Source organism: Geotrypetes seraphini, chromosome 2, assembly GCF_902459505.1.
Source record: "Geotrypetes seraphini chromosome 2, aGeoSer1.1, whole genome shotgun sequence".
NCBI lineage: Eukaryota > Metazoa > Chordata > Amphibia > Gymnophiona > Dermophiidae > Geotrypetes > Geotrypetes seraphini.
In genome coordinates, this window is record NC_047085.1 from 471,216,270 (window position 1) to 471,232,767 (window position 16,498).

Here is a 16,498-nt window from a genome sequence, read left to right on the forward strand (position 1 = left end):
CCCTCCTCAGCTCCAGGATCGTCCAAAAAGCCATCCTCGGGCTCGTAGGCGGGTGGGTCCACCTCTGTTAAGCCCAAGATGCCCGCGTCCGCCGCCCCGAGGGAATACTCGAGACCGAGGTCGCCCTCTGAGGAGCAGCGGCAGGTCTTGCCACAGGGAATGTCAATCCCCGTGTTTCAAGACTTGCTCCGGGCGTTAATCGCCTCGGAGCTCACCGGGGCCATTGAACATCTGCAGCAGGCTTCGGCCTCGGCTGCTTCGGCCTCGGCTGCTTCGGCCTCGGTGGCCCCGCAGTTGGCGACCTCGGCCTCGGGTACCGGGGCTTCGGCTCCCGAGGCGCCCACGGCCTCGACCTCGGCGGTACCCTCGGACCCGGCTTCGCGGGATCCGCCGGAGCGTAGCGTGCGCCCAAAGGACAAGGTGCGCCGGGTGCGAAGAATCTCGTCTTCGTCCTCGAGGTCCTCGCGAGGTTCATCGCCCTCGGGCAGGTCTCGGGCGAGGCGCCGTCCGAGGAAGGCCAAGCGGTCTCGGACCTCGCCTCGGCGGCGTGATCGCTCGTCGCCGGCCGGGGCCGATGCCTTGCAGGTGCGGGACCTGCGAGTCGATAACCCCATTTTGTTCCGGTCTCCGGCCAGGGAGAGCTCCCGGGCTTCCTCGCCGGGGCCGAAGGGTCGGGCTTCGGTGCCTCGGACCCCGGGGGGATCCCCGAAGGGTTCCTTCAGACGCACACGGTCTCCGACTCCGTCGAGGTCGCAGGAATGTGCCTCGTTGGGGTCGGGGTCAGGTAGGGAGCCCAGATACTCCCACGAGGCCTCTCCCTTCGGCTCCGCCGGGAAGTCTCGGTCTCCCTCTCCTCCTGCTAAACCCTCATCCTTTACGAGGTTTGTGCAGGATATGGCGGCGGCTTTGGGTGTTGACTTGTCTGAAGGGTCCACTTACACCAAGGAGTTCTTGGAGGAGCAGGATCTTCCTGCCCCCCCTAGGGAGTCCCCGCGCCTTCCGATTAACAAGGTCCTCTGTCAGACCTTCCTGAGGAATCTTGAGGCTCCCTTGACGGTCGCTGTGGTCCCCTCCAAAATGGAGTCTAAGTATCGCACCCTCCCCATCAAGGGGTTCGAGAAGGGCCAACTTTCCCATACTTCGCTCCTAGTGGAATCGGCGGTCAAGAAATCGCAGCCCTCCAGGGTCTCGGCGACGGTCCCGCCGAGTAGGGAGGGCCGGACCCTAGACAAATTTGGGCGTCGTCTCTATGCGAACTCTCTGATGGCTACAAGGGTCCTGAACTACGCATTTTCGTACTCTTCCTTCCTCCGTACGATGGTGAAGGACCTCCCCTCTTTTCGTGAGGTGTTGCCTGAGTCGCATAGGGACCGGTTCGCCACCTTTAGTTCGAATCTGGCCCAGCTGCGCCTATATTTATTCCACGCTGTTTATGATGCGTTTGAACTCGCCTCGAGGGTGTCAGCCTGTGCGGTGGCCATGCGCCGGCTGGCGTGGCTTCGTACCCTCGAGATGGAGTCAAATTTGCAGGAACGCCTGGCAAACTTGCCTTGCGTTGGGGTGGAATTATTTGATGACTCTTTGGATGCGGCGACGGAGCGACTGTCCAAACAGGAACGCTCCCTGGCCTCTCTGGTACGGCCGAAGCCTAAGGCTCCTGCCCAGCGTCCTTTCCGGCAGCCCCCGAGGAGGTACCCTCAGAAGTCGACGCCGGCCTTCTCCAGACCGCCGCCACGGCGACAGCCCCAACAGAGTAGGGGTGGCCCCTCTAAACCTGCCGCGCAGGGGGCCGCCAAGGCCGCGCCGTCCTTTTGACGGGATAGGCGGTTGGGGGCGGGCCCTCACCGCAATATCGCACCATCCCCTCCCCATCGGGGGTCGGCTGACGACCTTTGCCGGGGCCTGGTCGGCCATCACGTCGGACGCATGGGTGCTCCGGACAATCTCAGAGGGCTATTCGCTCAACTTCTCCAGTCAGCCTCCAGACTTGCCACCCGGGGCTTGCCCTCCCAATCGGAACCAGTTGGCCCTTCTCCAGGAAGAAGCCAGGGCCTTGTTGACCCTCCGGGCGGTCGAAGTGGTTCCTCCCGATCAGAGGGGACGGGGGTTTTACTCCCGCTACTTTTTGGTCCCAAAAAAGACCGGGGACTTGCGCCCCATTTTGGACCTACGGAAGCTCAACAAGTTCCTGGTCCGGGAGAAGTTCCGTATGTTATCGCTTCCGGTTCTCTATCCGCTGTTGGAGGAGGGGGATTGGATGTGCTCCCTGGACTTGAAGGAAGCATACACCCATGTTCCGGTGCATCCCGCTTACCGCAGGTTCTTGCGCTTTCAAGTGGGGGATTTGCACCTGCAGTATCGGGTTCTTCCTTTCGGTCTGGCGTCGTCCCCTCGGGTGTTCACCAAGTGTATGGTAGTGGTGGCGGCGGCCCTGCGCACGCGGGGTCTACAGGTCTTTCCCTACCTGGACGATTGGCTAATCAAGGCCTCGTCCAGGGAGGGGGTTATCTTAGCGACCCGACAGACTATCAATCTTCTACAAGACCTGGGGTTCGAAGTGAACTTTCCCAAGTCTCAATTGTGCCCGGCACAGTCTCTCCAGTTTATCGGAGCCGTGCTGGACACGGTTCGCCTCCGCGCTTTTCTCCCCCCGCTTCGGCGGGATACCCTGCTTCGGTGGTGCCGCCACTGTCAGGGGCAGCGGGAGGTGTCGGCCCAGCACATGATGGTTTTGCTGGGTCACATGGCGTCGACGGTTCACGTCACGCCTTTCGCTCGCTTGCACCTGAGGCTCGCGCAGTGGACTCTGGCGTCGCAATGGCGACAGGATCGCGACCCGGTGTCTTCCCGGATATCGGTGACCCCTTGCTTACGTCGATCGCTCCGTTGGTGGACCGACTCTTCCAATTTGTCAGGGGGTTTGCTGTTTCTCGTTCCTCCTCACACCAAGGTCTTGACGACGGACTCCTCCGAGTACGCGTGGGGAGCTCACCTGGACGGTCTGCGGACGCAGGCTCTGTGGTCGGCCGAGGACCGTCGTTGTCACATCAATGTGCTGGAGCTTCGCGCCATTTTTCTAGCTGCGCGAGCTTTTGTCCACCTACTGCACGACCAGGTGGTACTCGTGCGGACGGACAACCAGGTAGCGATGTACTATGTCAACAAACAGGGGGGTACGGGCTTCTGGCCTCTGTGTCACGAGGCTCTCCGCCTTTGGGACTGGGCGATCTCGCAGAACATATTCCTGCGGGCAGTTTACATTCAGGGAGAGCAAAACCGGCTGGCGGACAAGCTCAGTCGTCTTCTCCAGCCGCACGAGTGGTCTCTGAATTCCCGGGTCCTTCGCATGGTCTTCGACCGCTGGGGAACTCCTCAGGTGGATCTGTTTGCCTCACCGGAGACCCACAAACTGCCCCTCTATTGTTCTCGGATTTACTCTCCGGATCGTCTCGAGGCGGATGCCTTCCTTCTCGATTGGGAGGGGAAGTTCCTTTATGCGTTTCCGCCGTTTCCGCTGATTTTGAGAACGTTGGTTCATCTCAGATCGACCGGAGCCTCCATGATCCTCATTGCGCCTCGTTGGGCCAGGCAGCCCTGGTTCTCCCTACTTCTTCAACTCAGTACCAGGGAACCTCTGCTTCTGCCGGTGTTTCCCTCTCTGCTGTCTCAGAGTCAGGGTTCGCTGTTGCATCCCAATCTTCAGTCTTTACATCTGACTGCTTGGTTTCTCTCCCCCTGACTTCGATTCCGGTGTCTCGGGCCGTGAGGGACATTTTAGAGGCCTCGCGTAAGGTCTCGACTCGGCTTTGCTATGCTCAGAAATGGACCAGGTTTACATCCTGGTGTTCTTTGAATCGTCTGGAACCGGATTCGGTGCCTGTGGCTTCGGTTCTGGAGTATCTTTTGCATTTGTCTGAGTCTGGCCTGAAAACGACTTCCATTCGGGTACATCTCAGTGCCATTGCAGCATTCCATCGGCATCTTGAGGGTCGTTCTCTCTCTCTTCATCCTCTGGTGACTCGTTTCATGAAGGGGCTAGTGAATATCCATCCTCCTCTGAAACCTCCTCCGGTGGTGTGGGATCTTAATGTGGTCTTGGCTCAGCTGATGAAGCCTCCCTTTGAGCCCATCGACAAGTCGCATCTTAAGTTTCTTACTTGGAAAGTAGTCTTTTTGATTGCACTCACGTCTGCTCGTCGGATCAGTGAACTACAGTCCTTGGTGGCGGATCCTCCTTTCACGGTGTTTCATCATGATAAGGTGGTTCTTCGCACCCATCCAAAATTTTTACCTAAAGTTGTGTCTGATTTCCACCTCAATCAGTCTATTGTCCTTCCGGTGTTTTTTCCGAAGCCCCATTCTCATCCTGGTGAGGCGGCGCTTCATACCCTTGACTGTAAGAGGGCGTTGGCCTTTTATCTCCAACGCTCCAAGTCTTATCGGAAGGTTCCTCAATTATTTTTGTCCTTTGATCCTAATCGTTTGGGACACCCGGTTTCAAAGCGCACCTTGTCAAACTGGTTAGCTGCTTGTATTTCTTTTTGCTACGCTCAGGCTGGTCTCCCGCTTGCGGGTCGTGTTACGGGTCATAAAGTCCGAGCGATGGCAGCTTCTGTGGCTTTCCTCCGATCTACACCTATGGAGGACATTTGTAAAGCTGCCACTTGGTCTTCGGTTCATACGTTCACCTCCCACTACTGTCTGGACACTTTGTCCAGAAGCGACGGCCGGTTTGGCCAGTCGGTGTTACGTAACCTGTTTTCATAATTTGCCATCCTCCCACCTGCCCTTTTTTGGTTGGCTTGGAGGTCACCCACATGTGAGAATATCATGCCTGCTTGTCCTGGGATAAAGCACAGTTACTTACCGTAACAGGTGTTATCCAGGGACAGCAGGCATATATTCTCACAACCCGCCCACCTCCCCGGGGATGGCTTCTTTGCTATGATATGGAACTGAGGACCACGAGGTGGGGATGCGCCCTCTAGTGGGCAAGAAGGCTAGCACATGCGTGGTGCAGTGTGCAAACTTGAAACTTCAATCAAGTTTGCTTGAAAAGCTGTCCGCGCTGGGGCTCCGTAGATGACGTCACCCACATGTGAGAATATATGCCTGCTGTCCCTGGATAACACCTGTTACGGTAAGTAACTGTGCTTTACTGTGTTATGCAGAATTTCCAAAGAATTGCATAGTCGCACAGATTTCCCCTTCTCCCCGTCCAGAATCCCCCTTCAGTGACAGTGTAAGCTTCATCATGTCACAGTATTGGCAGCGATTCCCACATGCTGCCTGTTGCTATCCCAGAAGCCTCTCCATGGCAGATGAGAGGCTTCTGGATTAGTGGCAGATAGCATGTGGGAATCGCTGCAGAAACTGCAACCCACTTAAACAAGCCTGCCTTAGGAGGAGAGAGTATAGGGGAGGGAAGGAAGGAAAGATGCTGGCACGGGGAGGGTGGAGTGGGGTGAGAAGAAAGAAAGATTCTGGAACAGGGGAGGGGAGGACTGCGAGGAAGGAAACATGCTGGCCCAGGGGGAGGAAAGGGATGAGAGGAAGGAAAGATGCTGGCATTGGGGGAGGGGAGAGAGACATGCATGGTGAGGGGAGAGGGTGAAATGTTGCACATAATAATGGAGGGGAGGAAGGGAGAGATAGTATATGGAGGTTTGTAGAGAGATTTGGCACAGTGGGAAAGAAACAGAAATGTTGAACATGGTAAAGGAAGGGAGAGAATTCTGCATGGGGAGGGATGCAAAGGAGGGAGAGAGAGAGGTGTTGAACATGGGGGTGATTGAGAGGGACGTAGAAATACACAGGAGGTGGAGGAAGAGAAGGAGGGAGATGTTGGATAAGAACATAAGAATAGCCTTACCGGGTCAAGCCAATGGTACATCAAGCCCAGTAGCCCGTTCTCACAGTGGCCAATCCAGGTCACTAGTACCTGGCCAAAACCCAAGGAGTATCAATATTCCATACTACCGATCCAGGGCAAGCAGTGGCTTCCCCATGTCTTTCTCAATAACAGACTATGGACTTTCCTTCAGGAAATTGTCCAAACCTTTCTTAAAACCAGCTATGCTATCTGCTCTTACCACAATCTCTGGCAATACGTTCCAGAGCTTAACTATTCTCTGAGTGAAAAAAAATGGCCTCCTATTGGTTTTAAAAGCATTTCCCTGTAATTTCATCAAGTGTCCCCTTGTCTTTGTAATTTTTGAAGGAGTGAAAAATCGATCCACTTGTACCCGTTCGACTCGACTCAGGATTTTGTAGACTTTAGTCATATCTCCCATCAGCCATCTCTTTTCCAAGCTGAACCACCCTAACCTTTTTAGTCTTTCCTCATACGAGAGGAGTTCCATCACCTTTATCATGTTGGTCGCTCTTCTTTGAACCTTTTCTAGCATCACTTTATCTTTCTTGAGATAAAGAGACCAGAATTGAACGCAATACTCCAGATGAGGTTGTACCATGGAGTGATACAGGGGCATTATAACATTCTTAGTCTTGTTAACTATACCTTTTTTAAATAATTCCTAGGTTTTTATTGCCGCCGCCACACATTGGGTGGAAGGTTTCATCATATTATCTATGATGACACCCAAATCCTTTTCTTGGACACCAACTCTCAAGGTGGACCCTAGCATCCGGTAACTGTGATCCTGGAGCAGAATGGAGAGATGCCTGGGAATAGGAGTGAGGGAAGAGAGTGGGAGAAATGCCCGACCATGGATGTGAGTGCAGGAGGGAAGAGAGAGGGCGATGTCTGACTACAAGGGTGGGGAGAGAATGAAGAGAGAGAAAAGATAGACATTTTATAGGTAGTGAAAAGTGAAAAAGAAGAGAAGGGTAAGAAAGGCAGAGAAGAATTATAAAGGAATGATCAGATATGTCAGAGGCAGGTATAATGAGGGAATAGACAGAAGAAAAGACAAATGGATGGCAGCCACTTGAAGAAGAATTAGCAGATGACAGGGAACGCAGAAAAGAGAAACTGGAAGCATGATGGAAAAATAAAATGCCCAGACATCAAAGGTAGAAGAAAAACATTTTATTTTAAATATTTTAAATGGAATATGGATAATAATTAGCAAAAATATTGTTTAAATTTTGACACTTGCAGAATTTGCTAATTTTGTTGTGCAGAATTTTGAATTTTTTTGCACAGAATTCCACCAGGAATAAATATCTAGGATTTATTTTGTGTGTGCTGTTATAATAGTGCAGGACTTCACAGTCTTATTGGTTTTGATCTGAGAACCAAATAAGCCAAAGTTTTAGCTTCTCTGTCTCTGATGTTAAGACATTGAGCAAGCCACTTCATCCTTCATTGCCTCATATAGAAGCCTAAGAGCTTTTATAACCAGCTGAGTTAAGCAGCTAACATGGACACATGCTAATGGCTACCAGGCATTAAAACCAGCTAGTGCAGTAAAATAAAAAAACAAAAACAGGCTAGCTGCTTAATGTGGTTAGATGTTGGGCATGATTGTGCAGTGCGTAGAGTTAGGGCATGGCCAGCTGCGGCAGCTAGTGTGTGGTTTGATGACATTAATTGCAGTTGTGCTACTGGCAGGATTGTGGCCACATTCGTGGGAAGGATAACTCCCAACACCCCATGCAATGGAACTTTGTTACTTTAGATTAAAGCTCTAAGCAAATTATAATAAGAAAACGAAACTTACAATACAATTCATTAATTTCAGTTACTAGCCCAGATCACCAAAACATTTTCTAAAAAAAAATCAAGCCTTTAAAAATCTCTTAAATCTGAATTTAATGACGTTCTAAAGGCGCAGCTCATTCCACAATTTATGTGTAAGTCCTTAAATTTCAAAGGAACTTTACAAGTGGACTGTAACTTATCTGATATTTCCAAGTGACTCTGTGAAGCAGAACTAAGATGCTTGGTTGGAGTGTATTGGTTCAATAGATCCAATATACTGGATATTCTAACCATAAGGCATTAAGGATGCAAGTCTATAAATGGTGCCAAAAAATCAGCACTGATTAAAAAAAAAAAAAATACTATAGTATATACTCGAATATAAACTGATCCGAATATCTTCGGGAGGTGAGGGGGTGGATGGTGGAGGGGAGTTAGGGGGGGAAGGAGGGAGAACAAGAGAGACCGCCATTATCTTGGTTTTTGGTCTACATAGTTCATGCCCTATTCACAGCCCTTGATGGTATTGAGTTTTGCAATAATGTGGATAGGAAGTCAAGCGGAGATTATTAGGCCTCCTTATTGCATATACCGACATTGGGCATCCTCAAGAGGGTTACTTTAGTTTCTTTTGGGGCTGTAGGAGGGCTAAGTTTGTTAATCAGCTATACATGGGTATTGGAGCTTGTTGTTGGTTCCATTCTGTTTACTGAGTATAACTCAATTGTTCTTGCTAAAAGGAGAGGGAAGAGGGATAGATTTCAGGATCTTTAGTAGACGTTGTATAATTAAATGAAATATTCTCTCATTTTAGTGAGCGCCCGGCTGTCTGCTAGGGAAACTTACGTTTTTTAATCCTGGTGGTCCAGCGGTGTATCGGCAGGAGTGATCTATCCATGCTCCTGTTCCTGCCCCCGTGCTGAGCCCCATCCTTGCTGCCTCACATCTTACGGCCAGTGGCGCACGGAGCAAGCTTGTCGTGCTCCAGCCTGTGCCCATCCCGCTCCCTGAATGCTACTTATTCCTCTTGCATTTTCATCCAATGTTTGTTTTCATATCTCTTCATTCTAATCCAAAATTGCCCAAAGTTGGACTGATATGTAATATACAGTATATAATTTTTTTCCACCTGTTTTTTTGTCAGCATATTTGTATCTTTAACATGTTATATAATACTTGTGATTGTTTATCTAAATTATAAATATAAAATTTAAAAAAAGCCTTGGCATCCAGAAATATTTCACCACTGATTGTTGCAGATAGTAATGTAAGACTCCAGAATATATGCATTCTAGGCAGACTCCTAGATTCTCGATATCTTTAGCTGAAACAAAGGGGTCTACACTGAATGGAAGAAATAAAAATGTCTACTGACCTTTATGTGAGGGAAATAAAAATAAGAAAAAAAGGAATATGTTCTCCAAATTAGTGGTAGAGAAAATAAAGGCAATAGACCATAACGCAAAGATTCTTTTGAAAAGAAACTGCTCTGAATCTAGATTTGAGCTAAAAGCCTGGTGGTATATTTTATAATATAAACAGTTATTCAGCTGCTATTTACTTGATGGTGTATCTGAAAAGGCTTTTGATCTGTTTAGTGCTCCAGCATTAACATGTTTGGTTTTCTTTACAATCTATTTAGGGGTAGTATTATGGTTAAGGTTTTGTCTAAGTGACAGGATGTTACAATCTAATTAAAATGAGGATACGTTCTTAGCTCTGATGCCAACCTTTTAGTTCTCATTCAGTATATTTATATTACCAAAGAATATTACTATTGTTTTATACATATTTAAGTACAATCTGTTGGCATATAGCCATTGTTCTATTAATTAAATGGAGATTGCAACTATTAACAAATTATTTTGAAAACGGAATGCATTTGCAATTTTAAAATATCCTCATGGAAGCCAAATTCTGGAAAAGAAAACATAGTAACAAAATTTTCTTTCCTTAGTAGTGAACATCTTTGCGCCTTTTGTTATTGTGATGAACGGAGCCTCTTGGGACAAGGAGAATTAAAGCAATTTGGCCCAACACCTGGGTTTGTCAACCCCTGGAAGAAGAATACCATTAGCAGTGATAGCACCTGTGATGTAACTCCAAGAAAGCACACTGCATGCAGGCCAAAAGTCCAGAGAAGGTATGTAACATTCAGCCACTTACCTAGGTGGGAAAGAGTCCTTCATACTTTTATTGTAATCGGTCTCCATCCTTTTTTATCCCATGAATTATTTTTTTTTTAAACTATAGACAAAACTGGTAAGTCCAGGGGGTCCATAGCAAAATTTTGAACTGAGACAAAACAGATTTTAAAATATTGTGAAGTTAATTTTTTTATTTTATACATTTATTAAATTTAACAATGTATAAAAGGCAACTTAAACTTTACCAAAAAATAAAGGAAAAATAATAATCCATATGACACAATATAGAACTGAGAGTAGCTGTGCAAGTTGGGAATTGAATTATCCGATTATCAATGAGTCCCGAAACCCTCTTCAGAAATGCTTAAAATTGAGGAGGATCACCATAACTGTAATTTAATCTTTGATATGAGATAAAAATCTAAATGGAAAAATGGAGGAAAAAAGTTACCCAGTAGACAAAACGTTAGGTTTAAGTTGAAACTGCTTTCGTCTAAACTAGGTAATGTTACCATCTGACCACAATAGTGTACTGCTTAAAATTTTTAAGATATTTGAATGTAAAACAATAAGGGCTCCTTTTACTAAGCTGCGTTAGGGCTTTAACGCGTGGAATAGCGTGCGCTAAATTGCAACGTGCGCTAGACCTTAACGCCAGCATTGAGCTGGCATTAGTTCTAGCCGCGTAGTGCAGGTTTAGCATGCGCTAAAATGCTGCATGCGCTAAAAACACTAACGCAGCTTAGTAAAAGGAGCCCTAAGTTGTGGATCTGCGCATGCAAACTGTGCTCTAAAAATATTTTAAAAGTTTTTCTAGGAAGGGTGTGTGGGGTAGATTGTGGGCATTTCTTCACTAATAAGTGCTTCTACATATCTGCACTCTAGTACATGAGCCCTTACCACCTGCAAAATAGGTGTTGGTAAGTGCTCATGTGCTAATTTTTTAAATTACTTTATGATAATGGAAAAATAAGCACATGGCCATTAATTAAAAAAAAAAGGAAAATTTGCCATTTTCTGGTGGTGGTTAAAATGTCATTAATGCATGGAAAGACCCACATAAGGGTGTTCTAAGACCACTTTTTAATCACAGCTTAGTAGAAGGACTACCAAGACGGTCCAAGCAACAGCATAAAGGATACAGTGATAGTTGGCATAACAAATAAGATAAGTGGTCGTTGGCATAACAAACAGGTTGATACTGAAAACCTAACCCCAGCACTAAAGGTGATTAGCACTGGCATTAGTGTGCTGCCCAGTGCTTTACTGGGTTCAGTGTAGACCACATGTAAGGGAAGACTAGGTTCTTACCTCAATAATCTTTTTTCTAGTAACAGAGCATATGAGGCCTGATGAGTGGGTTACTTTTCCCAAACTGCGAGTCTATGCAGAAGGATGTCATCTACAGTCTTTTCAGCTCCGCCTCCTTCCCCAGTGGGCTTTACCTTTCAGTTTGTACCAAAGCAGTCAAGAACCACTACAATAGGAGACATAATGAGGTGTATGGGGAACTTCCCGACAGACACTTCTGTTCTCTTAATTGTGTTTGTAATGATAACAAGGCATTATTCTCCTAATACCTGACTGGCATGAGAAGATTTCAAAATCAGGACTGACATAACTTGTCCAAGACGGTGAGTAGGTGAGTAATTAACCGACAGGACGGGGTGTCAGGACTCATATACCCTGTTAACCAGCAAGAAGATTATCGAGGTAAGAACTTTATCTTCCCTTCTGGTACACATAAGAACATAAGAAATGCCTGCACCGGATCAGACCTGGGGTCCATCTAGTCCGGCGATCCGCACACGCGGAGGCTCAGCCAGGCACATCCTGGCGAATACAATGGTCACTCGTATCCCTCAATGTCTTCTGCAAGAAGATGTGCGTCCAATTTTCCCTTAAATCCTAGAATGGTGGTTTCCTCCACCAGCTCTTTCGGGAGAGAGTTCCAGGCGTTCACTACTCGCTGTGTGAAGCAGAACTTTCTGACGTTTGTCCTGGCCATGTCCCCTCTCAGCTTCAGGCCATGACCTCTGGTCCGAGACTGGGTTACATTTGCCAATGTGAATAACGCTGTTTCTTGCTCACCATCCTTTCCCCCTGCTGGTGAGTGAGCTTGCTCCATTATGTCGATCCCTTTTAGCAATTTAAAAGTCTCTATCAGATCCCCTCTCAGTCTTCTCTTCTCAAGGGTGAATAGTCCCAGTTTTCTGAGGCATAAGAGTCCTGATGAGTGGGAATATATCAAAGCAGTCCCTTGAATCCAGGGTGGGGCAGATGAGCCTGCCCTTAAATTAACCCTGATGACCGAAAAGCATCATCGTTTTGCACTGCTATTCCCACTCTATAAAACTTAGTAAAGGTATGAAGTGTGGACTATGTAGCTGTTCAATCTTGGGTTGGATCACTCGGGCCTCCACCCATGAAGAATCTGCACTTCTCGTGGAATATGCCCTGAAAGATATTGGCGGCTTTTTATCACAGCCATTGTATGCTGAAGAACTCCCCTTGCAAATCCATTTGGAAATATTGTTTATGCCTTAGACACTGACCTGCCTAGACTGGCCATACTAGTTAGAATAAAAAGATGATCAAAGGGCTGAAAGTCATTATTCACTTCTAGATAATGGAGGAAAACTCTCCGCTCCTCCAACATACCGATGTTGGCAGTCAGATTTCTCGATTGATGTGAAGAGCTGAAACTACCTTTGGCAAACAAAGTAAGGAGCCATGTTCAGAGAGATCCCAGCTCCTATAACCTTGAGGAATGGTTTTCTGCATGAAAGTGCCTGTAACTCTGAGACTCCTCTCACCGAGGCAGTATCCACCAGAAAGACTGTCTTAACCATAAGATTCAGCAGTAACACCTCCTGCAATGGCTCTTATAGAGCTTTCCTGAATCCCTGTAAAATAATATTAAGGTTCCTTGGAGGAAAATGTTGTCTTACAGGAGTGTGCAACCGGAGCACCCTCTTCATGAACCTGGTTACATCTGGATGATCAGCTAGAGAAACCTTTTCCACCTGTGCTGTAAAGCATGACTTGCCTGCCACTTGTAATCTGAGGTTTCCTACCCGTAGACCATTCTCGAGTTCAGCTTGCAGAAATGCTAGAACATTGTCTTTAGTACAACAGTGCTGAAACCTCTTCCAGGCCTTAGTATAGGCTATGACAATCAATGTTTGTTTTTTTTTTATCTCTTATAAGAGTAGTGATAACCACTTCCAAGTAACTTTTGTGCGCTCAAGAGCCCTGTCAAAAGACTAAAGCATTCCGGGTTCTCTATAGGAGCTGAACCTTTGTTCTTCTGCAGGTACGCTAGATCCATGTACCATGGACAACTCCTATCATGGGCCCCAGTGGAAACATGTACAGCAGTCCTTTTTCCAGCCGCGGTTTAACTAGGGGGTGGGGAACGAAGGCCACAATCCAGTCAGGTTTTCACAATTTCCCCAATGAATATGCAAGAGATCTACCCCAGTTAAATTGCTTGCTTCAAAATTTTACTTTGAAGGATGATGGGACAGAGTCACCTTAAACTGCAGTCATGCATTCATGGGTCTCCTTTGGCTTTATCCCTTCTTTTGTGAGAAATTTTATCACTAAACGGTACTCCAAATCTAGCAGTTTCTTACTTAGATTCACATGCGGACTCTCTTGTCTCTTGGAATGTTACTCACATTGAGACATGCCACAATATACACAGACTTGTTTCAACAGGCTTGCTACTTTCTTTCATACTCAAGTAGATACATTATTGAACACCCCTCATATATGTGCTGCTGAAAATGCCTGTGAGTGGACCTCTGCCCAATGGAACAATGATCAGGCCTCTTCTCTTAATGGAGCACTTCTGGTGCCTCCCTGCTAGTTGATATAAGCCACCACAGTGGCATTGTCCAAGAAAACCCTGGCCGCTTTGCAACATCAGATGAATGGCTTAGTTTGCCAGTTTATAGATTATTTTCTCTGAGAGGGGGTCCACCATCCCTGAACCGGATGCCCATTGCAGTGACCCCCACTCCCAGCCATAGAGGCTGGCATCAGTCATCCAGATCACCTAAGAGGCTACACTGAGTGGTATGCCCCTTATTGGTGATTCTGGCTGGAACTACCAACACAGGCTGTACCATGCTTCCATCTTCCAGGCCCAGGACATCTGGAGTGAATCCATCTGAGGGACAATTGACAACAACAGGGTGTCCTGGAACGGGCACATATGAGCCTTTTCCCAAGGTACAACCTCTATGGTTGCTGCCGTTGATCCCAGCACCTGGAGATAATGCTAAGCCAAAGCCTAACCCTCAGTAAGCTGGTTCTAAGAGAGGTTGTAGAGTCTCAGCAACCTGTGAACGTCATATATAATTTGCATATATTTGCTTGATGAGAGAGCTATCGACTAAAAGGCTTCTTTGGATCTGTTTTAGGACTGTTTTGAGATGTTACTGCTACTATTTATTATTTCTATAGCGCTGAAAGGTGTACGCAGCGCTGTACATTTTAACATAGAATAGACAGTCCGTGCTCTGAAGAGCTTACAATTTAAGGGGAGTAATAAGTGGGAGAGAGGCCTAGAAAACTGTTAAGTCAGGCCAAGCTTGCTTTACTTCATGGGGTTATGAAGAGGTATTGGACAATACTCGGAGTGAAAGAGCATCACCAGTGGTGCCACAGGGCTCGGTGTTTGGACCCATGCTCTTCAACATCTTTATAAACGATCTGAACATAGGTACGACGAGTGAGGTGATTAAATTTGCGGACGATACAAAGTTATTCAGAGTAGTGAAGACACAGGGGGATTGCGAAGTTCTGTAACGTGACATAATCAGGCTCGAGGAATGGACATCGACATGGCAGATGAGGTTCAACTTGGATAAGTTTAAAGTGATGCATGTCGGTAACAAAAATCTCATGCATGAATACAAGATGTCCAGGGCTGTACTTGGAGAGATCTCCCAGGAAAGAGACTTGGGAGTTCTGATCGACAAGTCGATGAAGCCGTCCACGCAATGTACGGCGGCGGCGAAAAGGGCGAACAGAATTCTAGAAATGATAAAGAATGGGATCACAAACAGATCAGAGAAGGTTATCATACTGCTGTACCGGGCCATGGTGCACCCTCACCTGGAGTACTGCGTCTGGCACTGGTCGCTATACATGAAGAAGGACACGGTACTACTCGAAAGGGTCCAGAGAAGAGCGCCTAAGATGAGTTGCCGTACAGCGAAAGATTAGAGAAACTGGGCCTGTTCTCCCTCGAACAGAGGAGATTGAGAGGGAACATGATCAAAACATTCTCAAGGTACTGAAGGGGATAGGCTTAGTAGATAAGGACTGGTTGTTCACCCTCTCCAAGGTAGGGAGAATGAGAGGGCATTCTCTAAAATTGAAAGAGGATAGATTCCATACGAACATAAGGAAGTTTTTCTTCACCCAGAGAGTGGTAGAAAACTGGAACGCTCTTCCGGAGTCTGTCATAGGGGAAAACACACTCCAGGGATTCAAGACGAAGTTAGACAAGTTCCTGATGAACCAGAATGTATGCAGGTAGGGCTAGTCTCAGTTAGGGCGCTGGTATTTGACCAAAGGGCCGCCGTGTGAGCGGACTGCTGGGCACAATGGACCACTGGTTTGACCCAGCAGCGGCAATTCTTATGTTCTTATGAGTGAGGATCTGTTCTGTTAAGGAGAAGAAAAATCCGTTCGAATATCTTGCCTGCTGGCATTCAAACTTCGGAAAGGTAAACTTGGGTTTCAGTAGGTTATTTCATTGTATTTCTCTGTTTTTTTAGCTCAGCAAAATCAGTTAGGCGATAGTGTAGCCTTTAGAGCAGGGGTGCCCACACTTTTTGGGCTTTTGAGCTACTTTTAAAATGACCAAGTCAAAATGATCTACCAACAATAAAATTTAAAAAAAAAAAACCACAAAGCACATCGTACGCAGAGAAAATGTTAATTTATCATTCCTATTCTGGGTTTTTTTCAAAGAGGTCAAGGCAGATGACTCTATGCACTGTCACCTCAGTAACAACCATACAAAAATAGACAAATATACCCCCCCTCCCTTTTTACTAAACCACAGTAGCAGTTTTTAGCGCAGGGAGCTGCGCTGAATGCCCAGCGCTGCTCTCGACGTTCATAGGCTCCCTAGTAAAAGGGGGCCATAGTGCAAAATATAGACAGCAGATATAAATTCAGACACATTTTGATCACTAAATTTAAAATAAAATCATTTTTCCTACATTTGTTCTCTGGTGATTTCATGAGTCTCTGGTTGCATTTTCTTCTTCTAACTGTGCATCCAATCTTTCTTCCCTGCTTTCAGCCTGAATGCTTCCTCTCCTCCAGACTTCATTCCCTCCCCCAACTTTTTCTTTCTCTCTCCCTGCCTCTCTTTCTTTTTTTCTCTCTTCATGCCCCCTTTCTTTTTTTCTGTTTCTCTTCTTTCCTTCTGTCTCCCTGACTGCCCCCTTTCTTTCTTTCTTCATGTCCTCCCCCAAGTCACTGCTGCCACCATCGGGGAACAGGCCCCAAAGCCGCCACTGCCCCAAGATTTCCATGCTTCGGGCCGACCAGCATTCCTCTCCCCAACGTTAATTCTGCCGTCGGAGAGGAAGTTCCGGCCCAGCCAGGCAATGATTGGCTGGCCTGAACTTTCTCTCCGCTGATCGGCCCGGTAGAT

At 47.1% G+C, this 16,498-nt stretch overlaps 1 protein-coding gene across 11 annotated transcripts in view; it reads left to right on the forward strand.

Moving 5' to 3' along the window:
• Positions 1-16,498, forward strand: part of KMT2C (lysine methyltransferase 2C) — an 803,286-nt gene that overhangs the window by 212,299 nt on the left and 574,489 nt on the right. For 9 of the 11 annotated variants that reach the window (XM_033931655.1, XM_033931654.1, XM_033931660.1 and 6 more), the window contains exon 4: positions 9,624-9,809. In XM_033931655.1, coding sequence (XP_033787546.1) covers positions 9,624-9,809 — 186 coding nt within the window. The remainder of the gene's footprint in view (positions 1-9,623; positions 9,810-16,498) is intronic. The other 2 variants (XM_033931658.1, XM_033931665.1) reach the window with 1 other exon arrangement.